Source organism: Ochotona curzoniae, unplaced genomic scaffold, assembly GCF_017591425.1.
Source record: "Ochotona curzoniae isolate NIBS_2020 unplaced genomic scaffold, NIBS_Ocur_1.0 scaffold_2476, whole genome shotgun sequence".
Taxonomy (NCBI): domain Eukaryota; kingdom Metazoa; phylum Chordata; class Mammalia; order Lagomorpha; family Ochotonidae; genus Ochotona; species Ochotona curzoniae.
Window position 1 is genome coordinate 20,890,997 of NW_024467095.1, and position 18,243 is coordinate 20,909,239.

The 18,243-nt window shown below is 49.8% G+C and overlaps 1 protein-coding gene across 2 annotated transcripts; it reads right to left on the minus strand.

Moving 5' to 3' along the window:
* Positions 1-3,609: 3,609 nt before the first annotated feature.
* ZNF212 (zinc finger protein 212) lies at positions 3,610-15,917 on the minus strand. 2 transcript variants are annotated; one of them, XM_041002097.1, is made up of 5 exons: positions 15,814-15,917; positions 11,207-11,596; positions 10,643-10,769; positions 6,368-6,454; positions 3,610-5,670 (listed from the first exon to the last, which is right to left on the minus strand). In XM_041002097.1, the coding sequence occupies exons 1-5, from the start codon at positions 15,835-15,837 to the stop codon at positions 4,808-4,810; spliced, it is 1,491 nt and encodes a 496-aa protein (XP_040858031.1). In that variant the 5' UTR covers positions 15,838-15,917; the 3' UTR covers positions 3,610-4,807. The 2 variants fall into 2 exon arrangements, with proteins under 2 accessions (XP_040858031.1, XP_040858030.1); XM_041002096.1 differs by having other exon boundaries at positions 3,610-5,664; positions 6,365-6,454.
* Positions 15,918-18,243: the final 2,326 nt, after the last annotated feature.

The window sequence follows — 18,243 nt, forward strand, 5'->3', positions numbered from 1 at the left end:
CTCCCCAAATGGCCACAACAGCCCGAGATGAGCCCATCTGAAGCCAGGAGTCTCCCACATGCATACAGGGTCCCAAGGCTTTGGGCCGTCCTCTGCTGCTTTCCTAGGCCATGAGCAGGGAGCTGGGTGGGAAGTGGAGCAGTCAGGACACAAACTGGTGCCCACATGGGATTTGGCGCTTCAAGCTGAAGGATTAACCTGCTGGGCCCTGGTACTGCCCCCTGAGTGTGATCATTTTTTAAAATGTTCTCGTTTTATTTGAAAGACAAATATATCTTTCATTTGTGGTTTACTTGCCAAATGCTTGCAATAGCCAGGGCTGGGCTAGGCCGAAACTTGGATTCCAGAATTCAATGTGAGTCTCCAATGTTGGTGGCAGGTACCCCAGTACTTGAGGCAACCCCTGCTGTCTTTCAGGGGGCTGTGCATCAATAGAAAACTGGATGGGAAACAGCAGCAGAACAAAAACTCAAGCAACTCTCACAGGAAATCTGCCAAACACCTGCTCCAGGATGCTGACAGCTGGCTTCGTTTGTTGAAAAAAGTTGAAGTGAACAGTACTCAAATCCTTGTGTATATCACCTTCTCTCGGGGGGAAGGTTGGGGATTGGCATCTGTCAGTTGTTCCCAGGACATGGTCACTCCACTGGCCCTACGTCCCACTTCCACACTCTGATTGTCAAATTGTATTTAAAAATAACACACTTTGTATCGGACTGTGGTTTCCCGGGTGTCATGGCAGGTGTAGCTCTGACAAAAATGAGAATGACTTTCATCCTTGATTATGCATCTCCCTCCTGTGAGGTGGGAACTTTTCCTCATCTGGTCTCTGGGGCCTGGACACCTCTTGTGCAGTGACGGTAGTGGATGCTTACGGGCACAATACTGTCAATGTGAATCAGAATTGCACTGAAAGTAAGACACCTGAACGTACTGAATAAAATCCCAACTCCTTAACCAGTCCCAACCTGTTCATGCCTTTCCCTCTGACCGAACTGGATGAATTGCTGGTTCTCTGTATGTGTCCTATATTGTTTCTTACCCTCATCATGTTGCCTTTTGTTCTGCCGAGAGTGATTTAGCTATTTGTAACGTCATTTACGGGCCACACACAATTATTAAACACTAGCCTGATGGGCTGGCACTCCGCTGTCTGCTACTTGTCTGGGAAAGCAAAAGCTATCCTGAGTCTGAACCCCTACACTTCTGGGGGAGACCTGCTGGAGTCCAGCTCCAACCATTGCAATCATTTGCACAGTGATTTGACTCACAGAGTTTTGTGCAACTTTACCTTTAAAATAATTTTTTTAAATAGCCTGCTACAGATTTATTGAATCTCATATCCTATTTGCAGTTGTTTGGCAGAGCCAAAGCAAAAGATTTTGTAAGCCTTATTGGAATGGATGTTCCCCCATTTATAAAGTCCTTCTTCCACCTTTAACAGCTAGCTGAACAGTAGTTACCTCTCAAAATCCTTTGAAGTCTCATAGCCAATAACCTCACTGAAGACAGATACTTTGCTGTCTTGCACTGGCTCGCTTTAATAGCCTGTAAACTAAAGCAAGTGATCCAATCTACCGTCCTAGCCCTCTGTAGGGTTTTGCACACACAGAATACATGCGCCCCAGCACAGAATGGAACACTGTGCCAGACTAGGAAAGGGCTGTGCAAAAATGCAGCAGAGAACTGACTTTGGCTCAACAACTCAACTAGAACAAGATCCTTGCTTCATTCACTGGTATATCACCAGAATTCAAAAGTCCTGCCTAGCAAACAGGTGCTCAATGAAAGAAACGTATCAAGGAAAGCTTCACAAGAGGCTGGTAAACCGATAAATACTCTTTTCATTTCTCTTCACAGAGAAGATTCCTGGGAGAAAAGTATGGTTTATTCACTAAATGAGAAGAAGGCCTAGGTGGCAGAATGCAGAGTGGAGGATGAGTCCTGCTTAACAGGTGTGCTATCAGGAGCTGCAAATGTTGCTGCAAGGTTGCGGGGAAAGCCAATCTTCAGCTGTACTCTAGGTCAGTCTAGCGGCCAGGTAAGAGTACCACATAGTTGAGGCGAGTGCCGATGGGATGTCAGTTGTGGGAACATGAAGGAGAAGGCAGGACACACTAGAGGTACTGTGTCCTGTTCAATTTTTCTCTGAAATCTAAATTCACCATCTCTTTCAAATAATCCATTTCCTGCTTTCTTCTCAGCAATCAGGAGACATGTGGACTAGCAAGCAGAAAGGAGAATAACCTGTGCGTTGCTCGGGACAGAGGGAAGGCACGCCTCAGCATCCTGCCGCAATGCAGATTTAGAGGCAGGACTGAGAACCCGTCTGAGTCTGCCCGTCCCTGGGCTCTGGGGGATGCCAATGCTGCCAGGCCAGAGATGGCACTTGACCTCGCAGAAGCAAGAACAGCCCAGGGTGAAGTGTCTATACTCTGCCACAAGATGGTTTGGGTTCACATCCTCTCTGCCGTGTTACCTCTCTGGTCAGGACTTTCACCGTTCTCTTTATATAAAACGAGGTGAAATCAAACACACCACAGAGTTGTATGAGGACCAGTTGCATGTGAGATCAACACATGTGTTAAAGAAACGTTAGCAGTGCTCCGGTAAGTACAAGGACTCCCCTGCCCGAAGGCAGACAGTGGGCTGCAGTCAGGAGCTTGTCTTGCACTTTCCATCCCCGCAAAGCAAGGCATGAGGTTAGCTGCATCACAGTGCTCCACAACTGGCAGATATGAATATAACCAAGGATGGGCAAGGATACCTGTCATATAAAAGCAGAGAAGTAGGAAGAGACTGCAGACAGAACTTAGGGAAGCCGCTGCAGGGGTTTCCTACTTAGCATGAAGTTACACACGTCAGTGTCTCCCTGCAAAACTTGCCCCCCCACGTTCCATTTTCCATACCTTACAACAACTCCCTTTAATCTATTTTGTTCTTTTTTTTTTTTTTTTATCACCATACCCTTCTCAGTCGCCACAGGCAACAGTGATGTTTTGGATGTGTCTGGTGGATTCGCTCTTTAATTTACATGAATGGTACGGTCACAGACTTCTGTGCTGAACTTTCTACTCAGATTAAGGCCGACCTTTGGCTTCCAATGTCTCCAACTCACAATAGCAGCTGCCCAGGACTCCCTTGTGTAGCCAGCCACTGGCTCTTCCCCAAATGCCTGTGATGACCGGGACTGAGCTGGGGTCGGAGCAGGGAGCCATGGACTCAATCCGGGTCTCCCCGCTGACATGGGTCTCAGGAACTTGCCTACAACCTGGCCCAACGCAGCTGCTTCTAATGTGCACACAGCAGAAAGTCACAATCAAGAGTCAGAGGCAGGCTATCAAATCCAGGGTTCTGATGAAGACAGGGGTGTTGCAGTTACCAGCCTAAATGCTTGTCACCTCTCTCAGCCGTATTTTATCTGCCTTCTTTACCTCCTATACACCACCATAGAAAGAATCCTCTGGAAATTCTAAGCCTTCTCCCCTCCTTCTCAATGCTAACAGTGCAAATCAGGCTCATTCCTCTAACCCTGCTCCAGGTAAGGCACCTAGCACCGCACGCCTCCCCCACCCCCACTTCCCAGAAGACAGAAACAGAGCCTTTTTTTTTTTTTTCTGTTAGTAGTAACTTTTATTCTAGGCAACTGCAAATCACCCAAGGGGGACACTCAGAAATGATCTACAGGCCATCCTCACCCCTCCCCAACAGTGGGGCAGGAGACGCTCCTCAGACAAGCATCTGTGCGATCTCACTCCATCACCCGACACAGGCAATCCCTGGCCGGATGTGGCAAATGTCATCTGAGTAAATTTAAGTAATAAGCACAAATACATTAAAAAAACAAAACAAAACACCGATACAAGCTGAACAAACTTAAGCAACAAAGTAGTCTTCTACTGCAGGAGGCTGCAGAACCACAGGAGAACTGGGTTGGGACAGGAAGAACAGGAGAGAACCACAAGACTTGGAAACTTACCAGAACAAGACTGGGACCTTCAGCTACTTCACAGAAATTCTTACTCTCAGCAAGCGCTCTGGGTTGGCCCATGTTACTCTCCTCCTCTCAGTCCTTTAAGGAAATGTACCCCTTTGAAGAGCACCAAGCACCCTGCGAAGAGGAAGCCCAGCACTGTGTCCCCTATTCTCTGACCTAAGTGAGAGTGGGCTCAAAGAGCCCCATAAACTATTCCCTCCCAGAGGGCAGGCTCAGTCCCCATGTTAGGAACAACTTCTACAACTCTTGAAATTTAACAAGTGTTGGGTTACATATATATATTTAAGTCAACTAAAATCTAATTCCAAAAAAGGACCTTCAGAATAAGGTAGGCCATTCATTTAAATTATTTCTTCTACTTGTTATTAACAAAAAGGCTATAAAAAAGGAGGAAATGGAGAGTAATGCTTCCCAGGACACGTCCCCACATCTGCCCATTCTTACACGCTGGCTCAACCTTGCAGGAGACAAGAAATGCTGGGACAGGCCCTAGAACTAGCTACCTGTGGGGCCAAAACACCAACACCAGCCCACGAGTAATGGCCTGGAACAGAAAACCATCAATCGGAGGAGCCCAAAGAACCAGTGAGCCCAGCAGCAGGGTCAAGAGAGCAGGGAGAGGCCTGGCACTGGACTCCTCTTCCACTTGGTTCTCACCAATACATGTGAGCTTAGCCTGGTACTTGGTTAGGGAAGGCAAATCAGAAACAACTCCCCTTGGGAAGCAGTCAGTCTTTGATTCTGCATGTCTTTTCGGGGGTTTAATGCCACCCCCCCTCCGCCCCCGAGACGGGTGAGGGGCTGGCATCCTTAAAGCAGGCCATTGGGCTTTCCAGGCTCCAAGGCCAGCCCGCCGCGCTCCCGCTGGTGGATCTTCTGGTGTTGCAGGAGGTGCTGCTTCTGGACAAAGCTCTTCTCACACTCGGTGCAGCGGTAGGGCCGCTCCCCTGTGTGGATGCGCTGGTGCCGCACCAGGTCAGAGGGATGGCTGAAGCTCTTGCCACAGTAACCGCAGATGAGGGAACTCCGGCTTTTCCTCCAAGGAATGTGGCCAGGAAGGGCAACCAGGCTGTTGGGCGAGAACCGTTCCTGGATGCACTGGCCAGCACTGGGCCCCTCCTGCAGGTGGTAGCGCTGATGGGTCACCAGGCTCACCTTACAGCTGAAGCTCCTCAGACATACATCACATTGATGCAGCTTTGCCTTCTTGCTTGGGGGTTTCAGCCGTGGCTTGGGCCGAAGACTCTCGGTTGGCTCTGCTGCTGTGTAAGACTCCCACCCCGAGTGGCTCCGCAGATGGGTAGCCAGCTGCTGCTTGTAGCGGAAGCTGATCTCACACTCTGAACACTGGTAGGAGCTAGAAGTGTCCCTTTTTAGCTTCAGGCCTTGCCCACACTCCTGACCTGGATGCACCTGCCTATGGGATTTCTGCTTTGGGGGGCAGCCCAGAATTTGGCCACTGCTGGGGTCTCTACTACACACAGGCTCCTCTAGATTAGAGTCTCCAGGGCCTGATTCCAAGAAGACAGACGCACTCTGACTGTCCCAGAATTCAGCCTGGGGTGGGTTCAGGAAAGCCTGGTCTTCAGTGATGCCCGAGAACTCTCCCGGAAGGCCTGCAGAGTGTTCCGGTTGGTACTGCAGCTCCTGTCTGACCATGACCCCATCTGCAAAGCAAAACAAGAGCAACGAAAAGATTATAGGCTAGTACCTTTATTACCAAGCAAACATCTGTGGATTTCAGAAAAGTGCAAACCGAAGCAACCCTGGGGTAAGCAAACTAGGACAATCTGCAAGAGCATAGGACTAATAACCTACATGATGTGTAAGCAGACAAGTTGACTGGATGCCTAAGTAGATCATTCTCTCCAGACTTGTCTACAAATTTGTATTTAATCTGTGAGAAAAATAGCAAAACATACCATAACAAGTACATTCATTTAAAAATAGTGCTAATGCGTTAAACTTATGAGTAAGAAAAAATAGTGCTAAAATAACAAACATGAATGACTAAAAGAAAACAAGCTAAATTGTAGCTTAAAATTTCACCTACTGAGCTCTGTTTTTCCTGTAATGCTCCCCAATGGAACTGCTTACAAACACTTCCTCAACTGCCTTTCCTCCAGCAGTTTGGACCACAGTCTACCACGCAGTCTCCTCTTCAGCACGTGCAGGGTCGAGGGAACACTAGTCTCAAGGACCCCAGAGTGGCAGGGTTAAGACAGACATAGAAACAGTGGCAACACCAGCAGATGCCAGCACCTGTCTACAGTAGGTGTTTGGCAGGTCAGCCGTGGGAAAGCTGACTAAGGCTACAGGGAGCTGTGGGGGCGGGAAAGGAAGACAGAATGAGCTGCAGCTACTCACCTGGATGGGCACCACCAGGGTCTTCTTTCTCCAAGTCACCCAACATCTCACCACTCAACTCTGCTTCTTCCTCTGGCTGGCCAAGGACCTCTGCATTGGAAATAGACACGGTGAGGCCAGGAGAGAACAAAAGCTCATCCACACTGGTCAACTGCCAATGAACAAGACGATCAATGGTAAGCAGTAGATAACTAAAACTTCCCAGAGGTCCAAAGGCTATCATTCTTGCCCCTTCCACAATGAGAAAATCCTGGTAGAGCTGCCGTGGGGGGCTGGCTGCTTGTGGGGCACAAAAGGCCTGGCTCTGAGCCCACGCTCCACAGTGAGCAGCCACCATGTGGGTCCACGGCCTTGAGGGCCTGGGTGATGATGCCGGCAGGGGTGTGTGGCGACCTAGGGCTTCACGTCTGGGCAGGTGGAGAGAGCCTGGGGATCTCCCCATGTGCATGGTCCATGGATTGATCAGAGAGGTGAGTAAAGGGACATGTCGGAGGGAAAACGTTGCAGGTGAGGAATGACTTCTGAGGGACTTCTGTCAAAGCCAGTGTACTTGCAGGTAAGAGAGAGGGCTGAGACCAAGCGGTATGGGGGTAGGGCAGAAGCTGAAGGACTTTTATGGATTACAGTCAACCACCACCCACAAGAAAACACTAAAGACAGGGCTGGGGGCCCGCCAGGCAGGACTAGATCACAGTACTAGCCAGTGAGAGTTGAACAGGGGATGGGTAATGTGAGGCTAAGTCATGGCACTAACTAGCATGCAAGAGAACCAGGTCTAGGGGCAGATTCTGTGGGCAATGTGTAGCCTCACTCCAGTGGCTTGCTTAAGAGCTGGGGGTAGTGACTAGCTGAACAAGGCATTATCATAGAACTCTCCAACACTCATGGGTACTGGGGTTGGGAACAGGCTGAGTTGGTCCAAGCTGCAGCACAAGTAGGTGCACCCAAGAACGGGCTATAGTGTGAGCCAGGCCACAACACTTCACTAGCTCATACAAAGGCCAGGACAGACAGGGCAGACTATGCTGGGTGAGGGCCTAGTACCTGCTGCCACATGTGAGCTCTAAGTCTGGGAGTGGGCCTGGTGGAAACCTGGGAAACTTCCCTGGTAGGCCACAGCTCCCACTGGTGAACATCTGATTCAAGCCTGGGTGTTAGGCTGGGCAGGGTAGCTCTACCTATTGGCAAGTGTATGGGTTGGTTTTGGAAGGGGGTGGGCCGAGCAGGGCCAGACCAACCTTAGCTCTCTGGCATATGCAGGAGCCACACTAAAGTGCAGGGCATGCGGGAGTAGGCTATCACACCTACTGGTTTGCAGGAGTCAGGGATGGGAACAGACTGGGCAGGACCAACAAGAGTTGGGACTGGGGGGCTGGCTGGGACAGATCAGGCTGCAGCATGCACTGGCAAAGGCCAAGACAGGGGATCGGCTATGCTGAACTGGGTCAGAGCAACCACTGGCACACACAAGATCTGGGGCTGGGGACCTAAGCGAACACCTCAACTGGGTTCCCCCTGACGAGTGCAAGAGCCAGAATAGGGGGTGGCATTCTGGGCTGCACATGACTGCAGTATTTCTCAGAATGGATTTGGAGTGGGTCTGGGGTAAGTCAGACTGGGGCTAGACTCTAGCACACTCTGGTGCTCATGAGAGCCAGAGTAGGTGTGAAATGTGCTGGGCTAGGTCTCAGCTCCCACTGAATCACATAAGAGCTATATCTGAGTATGAACCAGGGGTGCCTGGCTGTAACACGCAGCAGTAAGAACCAGAATGGGGGGGTAGCGCAGTAGGCTAGCGGCTAAAGTCCTCGCCTTGAACGCGCCAGGATCCCATATGAGTGCCAGTTCTAATCCCGGTGGCACCACTTCCCATCCAGCTCCCTACTTGTGGCCTGGGAAACAGTCAAGGGTGTCCCAAAGCCTTGGGACCCTGCATCCATGTGGGAGACCCGGAAGAGGCTCCTGGCTCCTGGCTTCAGATCAGCACAGCTCTAGCTATTGCAGCCGCTTGGGGAGTGATCACTGGATGAAGGATCTTCCTCTGTATATCTGACGTTCCAATAAAAAAATAAAATGAATCCTTAAAAAAAAAAAAAAAGAATCAGAATGGATGTGGGCCAGTTGGGCAAGGTCATTGCTTCTGTGAGGACAGGAGGTGGACTGAGTCAGGCTGGTCCAGTTGAACTGCTGGACTCAGAACTGCAACCATGCAGAGAATCGCAGGACCTGTGGTCTGACCATGCAGTGCATGTGTCATAACTGGACCTCCGCGCTAAGACAGAGCAGTTGACAGCACACCCAGACGCACAAGGAAGATATGGCAGCCCACTGGGGGCATACAAAGGACATCGGGTACCATAGCAGAGGAAGGAGAGCAGAATAAATTGGTCAACCACACCAGCCAAGTTTTTTTATATTTGATAGCAAATATCTGGATTAAAGGGGACTCTGGGATGGACTATGTCAACAGATGGACCTTGGAAGAATTTCCTGATCCTTGGATCAGCTAGATCAATAGCATTTTAGAACTATCGAAACTACTTGGGCAGAATCCTTAGAAAAGGCTCTACATTGAAAACCCAGGGATGGCATCGGGCAGCTGTGCCCTATCCCCGGGTACTGGGGAGGCAGGGTACAACTTTTCCTAAATTCCCCTCTTTGCCCAGGTACAGGAGGAATGGGGGTGGGGAAGATTTATAAACAATGGTCTCACTCTGGTCAATTATGTAAACATCATCAAAAAATAAAAAACAAACAACTTTCCTCCCCTCCCCCCGCCCCAGACACACAAACAAGAAATTGTGGTAAACTTTGCCACTCTCAGGCCTGGCGCTGTGGCCTTGTGGCTAAACTCCTTGCCCTGAACGCGTCAGGATCCCATATGGGCGCTGCTTCTAATCCTGCAGCTCCACTTCCTATCCAGCTCCCCGCTTGTGGCCTGGGAAAGCAGTGGAGGATGGCCCAAAGCCTTGGGACCCTGCACCCGCATGGGAGACCTGGAGGAAGTTCCTGGCTCCTGGCTTCGGATCGGCACAGCACCGGCTGTTGCGGCCACTTAGGGAGTGAATCATTGGTTGGAAGATCTTCCTCTCTGTCTCTCCTCCTCTCTGTATATTTGACTTTCCAATAAAAATAAAATAAATCTTGAAAAAAAAAATGGTCACTCTCCTAAGGACTGTGTACTGTCTTCCAGTGTGCCTTGCATTGAGGCTGGGCCAGTACAGCCCAACAGATGTCTGTGAACTAGGAGGGAAGGACAGAAAAATCAAGGCCCAAACAGGCAAGTTAAGTCTTCTCTCGTGTAATAAAGGCCACTATTCTATTAAAAAAAAAAAAGAAAAGAAATCCTGGGTCAGGCACAGTAACACAGCAGCTAAATCCTCACCCGATGAGTGCCAGTTCGTATCCTGGCTGCTCCACTTCCCATTCAGCTCCCTGCTTGTGGCCTGGGAGGGCAGAGGATGGCCCAAAGCCTGTTGTGGCCACTTATGCAGTAGATCAGTGGATGAAAGATCTTCCTCTCAATCTCTCCTACTTTCTGTATATCTGGCTTGCCAATAAAAATAAGTAAATCTTAAAAAAAAAAAAAAAAGTTAATTTTGATGAATCCTAATGAAGAAGTCACCACTGCTCTATCATTAAGGACACTGATGGTTAAGTTAGCCCGACTACAGAGCCCTTCTTGTCACCCTCAACATCACCACCACATTGGCTGAGGCCAATGCTTTCCTTAAGTAATCTAAGTTCATGCTTGCAAGGGCACTACAACAAGGTAACAGCTACTGGGACTAACAAAGAAATAACCAAGGTCACACTCACCTCTCTGGCCCATTTGCTACTGCCTGCCCCCTCACTCTGATCCAGCCAAGGCCTTGGGCCCCTGTACCTGCCTGGGAGACCTGGAAGAAGCTCCTGGCTCCTGGCTCCCAGCTTTGGATGTCCAGCCGTTGCAGACATATGGGGAATGAACCAGTGTATGGAAGATTTCTCTGTCTCTCCTTTCTGTAATCTGCCCTTCGACAATAAATAAGTCAATCTTAAAAGCAGAAAGAGCCCTAGCAATATGACACCACCATGTACAATGACGTCGTATCTCATAGTAAACACTTTCCAGGACTGACTGTGACACGGAGGGAAAAGCACAAAAGAGCGAAGCGGAGAACTTTCCAGACTTCTCTGTAAGTGGGAGGAGTGCAGACGTGCAGCTGCCCACGGCCCCAGCAGGCACAGGCCACCAGAGTATCTAAGACGGGGCTCTGGGGGAAGGCTGTTACTCACTCAGGGACACCAGTGTCTCATAGTTGCTCTGCATCACATTTCGGTAGAGCTCCTTCTGCCAGTCCTCCAGATTCTCCCACTCCTGCTCAGTGAAACAGACACCATCATTCTCAAGCGATCTGGACACCTGAAATCACAATTGGCACACAAAAGCATGATGACTCACTGCCAGGAGGGAAGAACCTGAGAGGGGTCCCATCCCCATTCTTGCCTGACTTTAAGAGTTAACAAGGGGCCTGGTGTGATAGTGAAGTGGTTAAGGTCCTCGCCTCGCCGGTTCTACCGGTTCTAATCCCAGCAGCCCCACCTCCCATCCAGCTCCCTGCTTGTGGCCTGGGAAAGCAGTCAAGGACGGCCAAAAGCCTTGGGACCCTGCACCCGAGTGGGAGACCTGGAGGAGCTCCTGGCTCCTCGTTTTGGATTGGCTCAGCTACAGGTGTTGTGGTCACTTGGGCAGTGAATCATTGGAAGGAAGATCTTCCTCACTGTCTCTACTCCTCTCTGTGTATCTGACTTTCCAACAAAAACAAATCTTGAAAAAAAAAACAGAGTTAATGAGGCTACCTTGGGGGCTTCCCCCTTGCTGCCCGGGGGCAGCCGCAGCACCCAGAAGTTCCTGTTGCGCAGCAGGTTCTCCACGTTCTCCAGGCGCCGCTGCAGCAGCCCGTACTCCTGCAGCAGCGTGCCCAGCACGGCCCACTTGCTCTCCAGCTGGTTGCCGAACTCCACGGCCGTCTTCTCGCAGTCGGCCAGCTTCTTCTCGGCCGTCCCCGCACGTCCCTCCAGGCTCTGCAGCCTGGCTGCCTGGGACTCCAGCTGCTTCTCAACAGCCTGGAGAGCAGCCACTACTGTCCAGAGGGAGACCTCTGTGGTCTGGAAATAGGAACTTTTCTCCGTGGCTTGTGCAGGAGGTGTGGAAGAACTTAAAGGAGTGGAGCGTCGTTTTCTCCTGTGCTGAAAGATCAGACACGGGCGTCAGAAAAGGTCATTCCAAACATCCAGTAAACAAAGCAGTGTCCCTATCTACCAGTTACTCAGAACAGGGGATGGCTAATGTTAGGCTGGGCCATGGCACTGACCAGCACGTGAGAGAACTGCGTCTGGAAAAAATCGTCTCTATCTCCTTCCTTCTGCAGATCTGACTTTCCAATAAAAATAAATAAATACGTATAAAAATATTTTATTATCTTTATGAAAAAAATATCTATTTTATTATTTTTACTGCAAGGTCAGATCTACAGAGAGAAGGAGATACAGAAAGACCTTTCATCTGCTGGTTCACTCCCCACATGGCTGCAACAGCTGGAGTTGAGCCGGTTCAAACCCTGAAGACAGGAGCCTCTGTGGGGTCTCCTGCGCAGGTGCAGGGTCCCAAGGCTTTGCACCGTCCTCTACTGCTTTCCCAGGCCACAACAGGGAGCTGGATGGGAAGTAGAGAAGCCAGGACACGAATCAGCGCCCATATGGAATCTCTGTGGTTGCAAGGCAAAGATTTAGCCATCAAGCTGCACCAGGCCCTCATATTGCTCATTTTAACACAGGTCTAATTTAATTCACAGATAATAACTGTCTAGCTACAAGGGATGGTGTGATTAATGGATCAACTCAGAACATTCAGATTATTCATCATCTGAGACATTGATATCTTTGTAATGAAACGTTTACGTATTTCATGACCTGTGTTTCACTCTTGGCATATTCTATGAGATTTTCCCGTGTCAGTGTTCATTTCTTTAAGCCAGTTTGTCTGATATTTTGGGCTACAGGATAAACAGGATGATGTACTTTGCAGTCAGGCTTCACTGATAATCATGTCACCACTGTTAAAAATCTTTCCTCTAGGCCCGGCACCATAGCCTAGCGCCTAAAGTCCTCGCCTTGCACATGGCTGGGATCCCATACAGGCACCAGTTCGTGTCCCAGTGGCACCACTTCCCATCCAGCTCCCTGCTTGTGGTCTGGGAAAGCAGTCGAGGACAGCCCAAAACCTTGGGACCCTGCACCAACGTAGAAGACGTAGAGAAAGTTCCTGGCTCCTGGCTTCGGATTGGCTCAGCTCTGGCCATTGTGGCCACTTGGGGAGTGAAGCAGCGGATGGAAGATCTTCCTCTCTGTCTCCTCTCATCTCTGTATATCTGACTTTCTAATAAAACTAAATAAAATCTTAAATAAATAAACACCTTTCCAAGGCTCCAGACAAAAAAGACAAACTTCCTTACCACACCTACCCACAAGACCTAACTGATTCTCCTGTGCATCCTAGCAACCAGTACAGGCAACAGCACATAGCCAATCCTTTTTTTTTTTTTTTAAAGATTTATTTATTTTTTTTATTGGGAAGGCGGATATACAGAGAGGAGAGACAGAGAGGAAGATCTTCCGTCCGATGATTCACGCCCCAAGTGAGCACAACGGGCCGATACTACGCCGATCCGAAGCCAGGAGCCTCTTCCGGGTCTCCCGCGCAGGTGCAGGGTCCCAAAGCTTTGGGTTGTCCTTGACTGCTTTCCCAGGCCACAGGCAGGGAGCTGGATGGGAAGCAGGGCCGCCGGGACTAGAACCAGCGCCCATATGGGATCCCGGGCGTGCAAGGCGAGGACCTTAACCACTGCGCCATGGTGCCGGGCCCCCATAGCCAATCCTTAATAAACACTTACTACAATGATTTTGTTAAACCTAAAAGCATTTTCCTTCTAATCCTCCAATTCTCATTGCCCCACCGCATGTTCATTTCAGTCCCCAAGCCTCCAACACGCCACATTCCTTCGCATGACACACACTGTATTCAAGGCTGTCTCTACAGCAGGACCTGAGACGGAGATGCTGAGAGGAAGTATCCCAGAAAAAATTGTTTGGGACAGCATGACAGTCTCAGACACACATGGACAACATGAAACAAGATGGAAAGAAATGACACTTAAAGTTTGACGCAAACCCACTTGAGTCATTCCACTCAGTTAATTCATTTAATTGAGAGGGTTCGAACACAGGTGACCAAAGTGTAGGGTCACACAGCGATATATTCCTCTGGCTGTGGCTCCAGTGTTCCATATGGGTGGCGGTTGGAGTCCTGGCTGCTCCACTTCCCATCCAGCTCCCTGCTCGTGGCCTGGGAAAGCAGTCGAGGACGGTCCAAAGCCTTGGGACCCTGTATCCGAGAGGGAGACCCGGAGGAAACTCCGGACTTCCGATCAGCTCAACATCGGCCATTGTGGCCACTTGGGGAGTGAATCATCAGATGGAAGATCCTCTCTGGCTCTCCTCCTCTCTCTCTATATCCGACTTTGCAATAAAAATAAATAAAATCTTTTTTTAAAAAATCTGCCATGACAAAAGCATAGGTTATCCACAGAGTTGGGTGAACTTGGGGGACAGGGGAGGAGGGAGCAATTTGCCAGTGCTCACTTAGTTCTGTGTTTTTTATTTTCTTTTTAAACATTGTTTTCCTAGTTGAGAGGGATGCACACCCGTGTACGCCTCCGCTTAGGGTGGGGACGTGCAGGCCTGGAGGAAGGTACGTGGGAAAAATATTTCTGTTTTTTTCCTTCTCTCCTGCATCTGGGGGAGGGAGGGGAGCGCTCCTTGCTGTGAATACAACAGCAGATTGGGGCGACTCTTTAAGGCGCCCTCTTAGCAGGGAGTACTGACATACATGCGGAAGTACCTGCGCAAACTCCTCTAATTTGGTCTTGAGGAAAACCCAACTCGTTGGCCGAGTTTAAAGGAGCCAGGTGTGGGAGATGCTGCCAACCTCCATGCCTTGTCTTCCCACCTGAACTGGTAAATTGCTGGGAAGCAAACACAGTGTCCTCTAGGCCTTCCCAGTGCCCCTTCTTACCCACTCCCTCCGCACAATCCCTGGAGTTCCCGCCCTGCACGGCCAAGTTCTCACTACCCAGCATTTCCACGAAGACCTCACATGCATTTCAAAGTACTCTGTAGCAAGAAATGCTACATGGCTACAAGGCAATTCCATCTGCCCTTCCCTGTATTCTCCAGCATCGCTGTTAGTCTCCCAGATGAGAGGAGAAGCGAGGAGAAGCCAGGAGAAGCCAGGAGAAGCCCGGGGCATCATCCGGGCAGGGCAGACGCGCAGCCAGGGGCTTGCATCCCCCGCTGGCCGGCTGAGAGCTGGCTGCCAGTGTCCGGGGCTGTCCCGAGGGGGCACGGCTGAGCAGGGGGACCAGGCCGGCCCAGGGGGAGCGCAGACGGCTGGCTCCACACACACTGCACTTCGCACCTGGCCCCAAAGGGACCGCCACCTGTGACCGTGAACCCAGCAGAGCCACAGGCGGGAAGGAAGGGAGTCCTGGGCACACCCCACACACACACACCTACACACACACTCCTACACACACACCTACACACACACCTACACATACACACTCCTTCCAACACACACACTCTGCCAGACACACCTACACACACACTCCTACACACACACACCTCCCGACACACGCACACACACTCCTCCTGACACACACACTCCTACACACACACCTACACATACACATTCCTTCCAACACACACACTCTGCCAGACACACCTACACACACTCCACCCGACACATACACTCTTACACACACTCCTCCCAACACACACTCCTCTCGACGCACACACACACTCCTCCCAACACACACAGTCCTCCCAACACACACACACACACTCCTCCCGACACACACTCTCCTCCCAACACACACACACACTCCTCCCAACACACACACACTCCTCCCGACACACACACTCCTACACACACACTCCTCCCAACACACACACACACTCCTCCCGACACACACACACACTCCTCCCAACACACACACAGTCCTCCCGACACACACACTCCTCCCAACACACGCACACACACTCCTCCCAACACACACACACACTCCTCCCAACACACACACTCCTCCCAACACACACACACACTCCTCCCGACACACACACACTCCTCCCGACACACACACAATCCTCCCGACACACACACAATCCTCCCAACACACACTCCTACACACACACTCCTCCCGACACACACACTCCTCCCGAGGGCGCGCGGCGCAGGACCCCCAAAGCTCCTCACACCCAGCCCCACACCGAGTCCCCACCACGAAGGCCCGCCCTGGAAGAGCATTCCGCCATCCCGGACGCGTCCTCCACGGCCAGGGGCCGCTTACCCGAGCAGGGGCCGACTCCGCCATGGCTCCAGCAGCCTCGCGAACCCCGAGTCCCGCCCGAAAGCCCTCAGACGCCGCGCCGCTCAGGCAGACAACCAGGGACGCTTCGGCAAGCCGCCTCAGCCACGGTGTTGATACAAGGTGCATTCTGGGAGCCAAGACGCGTTTCCCCCGCTTGTTCGCGCCTCCCCCGGATTACCATCGCGCCCCCGTGCGGCCGGAGGGTGAACAGCAGCGTGCAACAAAAGAAAACCAGCCTGGAGTCCAGCAAAGTCAAAAACAAGGTCCGAAATTAGGACAAACCTCCGGGCCCTTATTGTGGCTTGAGTGTGCTCAGAATCCTGATAAGTATTTTTAGTGGATTTTTGAAAAAGTATAAAAATTCAGTATATTTTTGAAAAAGTATAAAAATTTTCTTGGAGAAAAAATACGCGGTCTTAGATGGCAAGTGGTTCTATCCCGAAAGTTCACCTGCTATGTGACTTTATATAAACCAGAAACACAGTTTCCAGCAGTGTAGGGTCAAGTACCCAAACCAGTTCACTGTAGTCAATCATTGTAAACACGCATCTTTCAAAATACAAGATAACTCTCATTTCAAATATTTACTTCAAATTTACTTTAGTCCTCATGCTACATGTTAGGTTGTGTGCTTGGAGTTTTGGTTTGGCGTGCATGAATGCATAACCATTAAGCACTATGTACTTTAAACCCAACACCAGGACAGTATGCAAGTTTGAGTCCTTGCTACTCAGATTTCAATGCAGCTTTCCTCTAATGCACCTGGGAGGGCAGCAGAAGCTGGCCCTGACACCTGTATGGGAAACGCAGATGGAGCTCCTGGCTTCAGCCTGGAGCAGACCTAGCTGTTGCAGCCATATGGAAAGCAAACCAGTGGATGGAAGATTCTTTCTCTCATTCTCTCTCTCTCTCAGGCTCTGTGTTTTAAATAAACAAATTTTTGGAAAAAAAAAATCCAGTTCCAGGAACACTGCTACAGCTATACCTGCTTATTTTTTTTCAGGATGTATTTGTCTTTATTGGAAAGGCAGATTTACAGAGAGAAGGAGATACAGAGAGAAAAAATCTTCCATCTGTTGATTCACTCCCCAAGTGGCAACAACAGCCGGGACACAAACTGGAGTGCATATGGGATCCCAGCACTGAGAAGGCAAGGACTCATCACGCTGAGCCCTGCACTTGTAAATTTATAACATACTGTCTACATAAACACGGGCCACGAACTTCATTTCAAGTGGTAGACATCAGGTGCTGCTTCTGGGAACTTAGCTCTTCACACCAACAGAAAATCACTGCACGTCGCCGCACAGACCCTGCTTCGCTGAGATACTACCTGTCCGCTTGTCTACAGCGCAAAGTTCCCTCCACCCGACAAAACCCTACTGCTCGTGCCAGACATTTCTTGCAGAGAATATCACTATCAGCAGTTTTGAATCAGCACCATCACATAGCAAGCTAGGCCTCTACCTAACAACCCATTTGGGTACTATTCCACTTCTGATCTAATTCTCTACTTGGGGCCTGGAAAAGCAGCAGAGGATGACGGAAGTTTTGGGATCCTGCACCCACGTGGGAGACCCAGAAGAAGTTCCTGGCTCTGGGCTTGGGATCAGCTCAGGTCAGCTCCAGGTTGTTCACTCATTTGGGGAGTGAACCAGTGGATGGAATACTTCTTTCACTGTTTCTCCTTCTCTCTCTCTCTCTCTGTAAAACCTTTCAAAAAATAAATATGTTTAAAAATAACAAAAAATAAGTGGTGCAAAGTATCTTTGACATCATACATATTTTTTCGTAAAACACATACTTCATGTTTTGAAGAGACTTCATACTGAGCGATTGACAACCTGGATACCGCCACCTAAGTGCCCTGGATGAGTGGGTGACAAGGTTTATTGTTTGTTTTTACTTATTACCCTTTCTCACATTTTGAATTTTGATTGTTTTGGTGTAAAATCTATTCAAAGTTTTACTAATTATTGAAAAACTAGTACAGAAGTCCTCTTAGGAATAGTGTGTTGTTGTTAGTAAACATGTTTTAATCCCATCTTCTATGAACTTTTTTACTATTTTTTAATTATCTGAAAAGCAAAGAGAGAGATTCCATCTGTGGGCTTTCTCCCCAACTGCCGGTAATATCCAGGGCTAGGCCAGGCCGAACCCAGAAGCCTAAAACTCAATCCAGATGTCCCACATGGGTAGCATGGACCTAAGTACTTGGGCCACCTCCTGCAGCGTGTAATACCAGGATGCTAGAATTGGAAACAGAGCTGAGACAAGCAGCCAAGCACTCCCATATGGGACACAGGCATCCCATGCGTATCTTTCTTCTTAAAATTTATTATCTGAAAGGAAGAATGACAGAGAATGAGAGATCTGGCCAGGTCAAAGACAGGAGCCAGGAACTCTATC

What these genes read in the sequence shown, in the direction of transcription:
- ZNF212 (XM_041002097.1), bottom strand. Translation starts at nt 15,837, where the DNA reads ATGGCGGAGTCGGCCCCTGCTCGG. An exon ending in TGAGACACTGGTGTCCCTGA is followed by an intron (nt 6,455 to 10,642) that starts GTGAGTAACAGC and finishes TTTCCAATGCAG; the next exon opens with AGGTCCTTGGCCAGCCAGAG. An exon ending in AGACCCTGGTGGTGCCCATC is followed by an intron (nt 5,671 to 6,367) that starts CAGGTGAGTAGC and finishes TCTTGTTTTGCT; the next exon opens with TTGCAGATGGGGTCATGGTC.